Source organism: Mus pahari, chromosome 16 (genome assembly GCF_900095145.1).
Source record: "Mus pahari chromosome 16, PAHARI_EIJ_v1.1, whole genome shotgun sequence".
NCBI lineage: Eukaryota > Metazoa > Chordata > Mammalia > Rodentia > Muridae > Mus > Mus pahari.
Genome location: NC_034605.1, coordinates 525,043 through 529,876, shown reverse-complemented (window position 1 = coordinate 529,876; position 4,834 = coordinate 525,043). Strand labels below are relative to the sequence as shown.

The 4,834-nt window shown below is 42.8% G+C and overlaps 1 protein-coding gene across 2 annotated transcripts in view; it reads left to right on the top strand.

Moving 5' to 3' along the window:
• The window catches only part of Hspa14 (heat shock protein family A (Hsp70) member 14), a 23,938-nt gene that overhangs the window by 11,102 nt on the left and 8,002 nt on the right, over positions 1-4,834 (top strand). For both annotated transcript variants that reach the window (XM_021215498.2, XM_029547555.1), the window contains 4 exons: positions 401-491; positions 2,441-2,545; positions 3,490-3,651; positions 4,547-4,702. In XM_021215498.2, the coding sequence (XP_021071157.1) occupies positions 401-491; positions 2,441-2,545; positions 3,490-3,651; positions 4,547-4,702 (514 nt within the window). The remainder of the gene's footprint in view (positions 1-400; positions 492-2,440; positions 2,546-3,489; positions 3,652-4,546; positions 4,703-4,834) is intronic.

Here is a 4,834-nt window from a genome sequence, read left to right as displayed (position 1 = left end):
AGAAAGAAAGAAAGAAAGAAAGAAAGAAAGAAAGAAAGAAAGAAAGAAAGAAAGAAAGAAAGAAAGAAAGAAAAAATCTTGAGAGGCAAGGCAGTCCTTACGTAGGGTCTCTTCTCATAAATGAATGTGAAGCTAGTCCTCTGGACCCAGTGTGACTTAGATTTTTGACAGCCCAAAGCTGAAGAGCCAAGCTCTTGGACAGTACCTGGTCTGTGTCCATAACCCATCATGAGACCCACAGGAATCACGGCATAACCTAAGGGCCACAGGAGGGAGTGGAGGGACGGCCAGACCCTGACCTCTGGTGAGAAAATCTCAGGCTTAGGGAACTAGGAAGAGCTTTATTGCTTAGCGTGTGTCATCATGATACATTGATTTGTGTTTGCTCTTGAATGTACAGAAACAGCCCATTCTGTTCTGGGCTCAGACGCAAATGATGTAGTTGTCACCGTCCCATTTGACTTTGGAGAAAAGCAGAAGTCTGCTCTGGGGTAAGTGTGACTGTCTTAACATGGTTAGTTAAAAGTAGTACAGATTACACTCAGTAATAGAATGTGACGTTATCTTTGGAAATAGCTTAGGAAGCACAGTATGTCATGGTATTGTAAGTATCTCATGGTAATGTCATTGATGTTGTGTGTCCTCTTGCTGTTGTGATGGGAGTTGTTTTACTACCAGGTTATTAAACTGTTGTTCAGGCATCATTTTGCCTGTCTCATGTCTTTGAGCCTTATGTGGGAAATACATAAGAAGGTTGTTTTTTTAAAAAGTAATTATTGAATGAAATGGGTGCTGTAAAGAAACCAAAATAGCAGCATCATAGGTAAAAGGAAGTTTATTCAGCAGGATTGAGGTTGTCCCTGGGGAAAGCAGAGGGAAGGAGGGGACTCCCAAGGCTTTAAGGGAAACATGTACCTGAGAGGAAGGGAGCCACGAGCCAGCTTTGATGTGTGTGACAGCCTAGAAGCCAGCGTAGACCTTGATGTGCTATTAGGCACCACAGGCTATGTCAGTGGAAGAGCCTGAGATAAGGAGCCACTTCTTTTTATTGGGTAGAAATTATTTTCCTAAGTCCCTGGGCAGGGTGCTGGCTTTTGTCTAAATGACAGACTTTGGGAAAGGATTTCTGAGACTAGACTATTATTTTAGTTCTTAACATCGAAACCAAAGAACGTAGATTCTGCCCTCACGGGTGTCATGCGATGCAGTTCTTAGCTTTCGGGTCCTTACTCTGCTCTGTACTGTTCCGCCTGTGCTTTAGTAAGCTGTGGGCCCAGAGGAAAGAAATTGAAAATTTCCATAATGTTCTAGACATTTTTGTTACTTCCTAAAATTTGTAATCATGGGCATTTATTTGATTTCTTTTTTTTTTTTTTTTTTAATTTGTTTTTTAAAGATGTATTTATTTATTATATGTAAGTACACTGTAGCTGTCTTCAGACACTCCAGAAGAGGGCATCAGATCTTGTTANGGATGGTTATGAGCCACCATGTGGTTGCTGGGATTTGAACTCCGGACCTTCGGTAGAGCAGTCGGGTGCTCTTACCCACTGAGCCATCTCACCAGCCCCTGATTTCTTTATTTAGTCAAAAACTACTATGTTTTTTACCTCATAAGGTCCAGTGTGTTCAGATACAGTGCATAGGGGAGAGTGGGTGTGGCTCTGACCTCCCAGAACTAACTCTAATCCTGACAGCTTGCTCGTTGAGTCAGGAGAATGTTCTGAGCAATATGGAGACCATGTGCCACTCCTAGACTTTCAGGGCCTAGAGACTCCCCAGAAGAAGTGAACTTTTTAAAAAAAAGGTCCTTTTGAGAGCTATCTTTTGTGTTTCTTTCTGTTGGTGTGTATCTGCACATGCATGGCGCATATGCATTTGCTGGGACTGTGGAGGCCAGAGGGCCCGACAGGTACCCTCTGTTACTCTACCTTATTTATCTCTTGAGACAGGCTCTCTCACTGATCCTGGCCCTTACCATTTTCCTGGACTGTCTGGATATCAAGGATCCTGCCCTACCACCTGACTTGATCATGCAAATGCATATGTGCGTGTGACACACACCCTGCCCCAGCACTGAAGTTACAGACGCGCACCCCCACACCTTTGTTTTATGTGGGTGCTGGAGATTCAAAGCCAGATTCTCAGACTTGGGTAGAAGGCCTATTTACTGACTGAACCACCCATAGCTCTAACGGGTTGTTGGTTTTTTTTTTCTTACTCAATATAAATGCAAACCATTTTATAAAAAGCACTGGCTCTGAACAGTGCATTTTTAAACAGAAAGTCGGTTCTAGTCACTTCCTTTCCACGGGTTCTGCTTCCTTGCACTGTGTCTTCTGGAGTATCGTTTGCCAGAGCACGAACCTTTCAGCACAGCTACAAGTGCAGGGCTGGGTGTGTTGTGACCCACGATTCACTGAGAGCAAATTGTTCACAGAGAGGCGGCAGGAGCCGCTGGATTTAACGTGCTGCGACTGATCCACGAGCCGTCTGCAGCTCTCCTTGCTTATGGGATCGGACAAGACCGCCCTACCGGGAAGAGGTAAACCCCAGATCTCCGGTTTTCAGTGTAGGGGAGGGGAAGCGGAGTGTCTCCTGTCACCTTGATTCCTTGTGGAGATTGGCTAATTGTGGAGTAGTCCCACCCGTTGATCTCACTCCCAGTGTTTAGACTTGTTTAGAGACAGCTGGTGTTATGTTAACAAAGTTGATGACCAAACGTTAGAGAAATTCATTTAGATACAGTGTTGACCTTTCCCAATAGTTGGACCCTGTCCAGATATCTCATGGTCAAAGAAACTAATGTGTATACATCACTAGGAAATTATTTTGAGGTAAACCAGATTAATGTAGAAATACTAGAAGTTATGAGTCCTGATATATATTTAAATATATGACAGGGGAGCTGGTTTCTACTGTCCTGGGTTGGATCCATAAGCTATGTTGTATTAACTTGTAAAATATTTACAGGATAGCTGTATTTAATTCTTTTCAGATTCATAATAATCATGAAACCTTTGTTTGATTTACTTTGAAAACTTAGTGTTTTCAAACTTAGTCACTCAGAAAAATAGATTCTTCAGTTAACTGACTGAAAGGAGCTTTCATTTGGTTTCAGAAGATTGTAAGCTCAAGGCTTGGTCCAGCACAGGTGACAGGAGACAAGCCGATGACTGTCTGGGCTGTAGACTTTCTTCATTATGATTTAATTTATTTATGTTTTTATGTATATGAGTGCTTTATCTGCATGTACACCTGCTTGCCCGAAGATAGCATCCGATCCCGTTACAGATGGATGTAAGCCACCCTGTGGTTGCTGGGAATTGAACCCTGGTCCTCTGGAAAAGCAGCCAGTGTTCTTACCTGTTGAGCCACTTTTCCAGCCCTCATAAATGATTCAAACAAATGGCTTCAAACGTACAGTCTGGCTTTAAAATGATGTGATTCTCAGATGAGTTACCCATTTGTCTTTTTCCTCTCTTGAAGCAATGTTTTGGTGTTTAAGCTTGGAGGAACATCCTTATCGCTCAGTGTCATGGAAGTTAACAGTGGGATGTATCGGGTCCTTTCCACAAACACCAATGACAACATAGGGGGCGCACATTTCACAGACACCTTAGCACAGTACCTGGCTTCGGAGTTCCAGAGGTGAGTATCCAGTCCCGTTTGATCAAGGTTTCACTTCAAGGGTTTCTTCCTTGGTTTGGTTTGGTTCTGACAATTTAAACATGTCCTTTTTTTTTTTCCCCCTTTTCTCTTCTTTGTTTAAGATTTCTGTGGCTGGGGAGGTAGCTCAGCCTCTTGTCGAGGAATTGAACTCAGGTCTGACACACTTTAACAGCTGAGCCTTCTCTTTAGTCCCCGTGTGTTGAGCTGTTCTGAGACAAAGGAGGGTGTTTTTCACTTGTGGAAGGCAGGTGTCTTCTTCTGTAAGTTACAGTGTCCTCGGAAGCAGAGGCTGTGCCAGCAGTGCACCTTTTAGGCCAGGCATGGCAGTGGACACTCGGGGACACTCAAGTTGAGGACAGCTTGATTTTTTTTATTTTTATTTTTTAAAGGGTGATTTCCCACATGAAATAAAAATTTGCTGCTTTTTATTATAAAGGTATTGCTTAACAAAACAATTGATCAGTGCTTAAAGTAGCCCACACTGCAGATGAGAGACTTTAATTTTACACATTGTTGGGGGGCTGAGGAAGCACCAGAAGCTCAGCAGTGTTAGCACCGAGCTCCCATCACACACAGTGCGTGGTGACTGTAAAGGGAGTGGGACCCATCATCTCTGGTAGGATTGGCTTGCCTGCTGTAGACTCTCGTGTCAAAGAACAGTTTCTCAGGGTTACTTAGTAAAGCCATTCAAAATAGTATAAAAACACGTTTTCCCTGAAAGGACCCAGACAGTATGGGTAGAAAAGTTTAACAGCATTGAAGCCATGTTGCTAGTATTTGATTAATTTATTATTGCCATAATGGTGTTTAGAATTTGATGACATTAAATTGTAAATGACCTAGGACCTTTAAACTTCAAATGTTCTGTTTTTAGGTTGTTTAAACATGATGTTAGGGGAAATGCCCGAGCCATGATGAAATTGATGAACAGTGCTGAAGTGGCCAAGCATTCTCTGTCAACCTTGGGAAGTGCCAACTGCTTCGTAGATTCCTTGTATGAAGGTCAAGACTTCGATTGCAATGTGTCCAGGTAAAACTGATGCCCAGAGGTTCAGCTGCTATGCGATGATTCTTCAGTGGTCAGCTTTCCTTTCTTTCCTTGGTTATCTGTGGGGAGGGAACGTCACTGTCTTCAGATTTGGAGCTCATTTTTTTTTTTAAA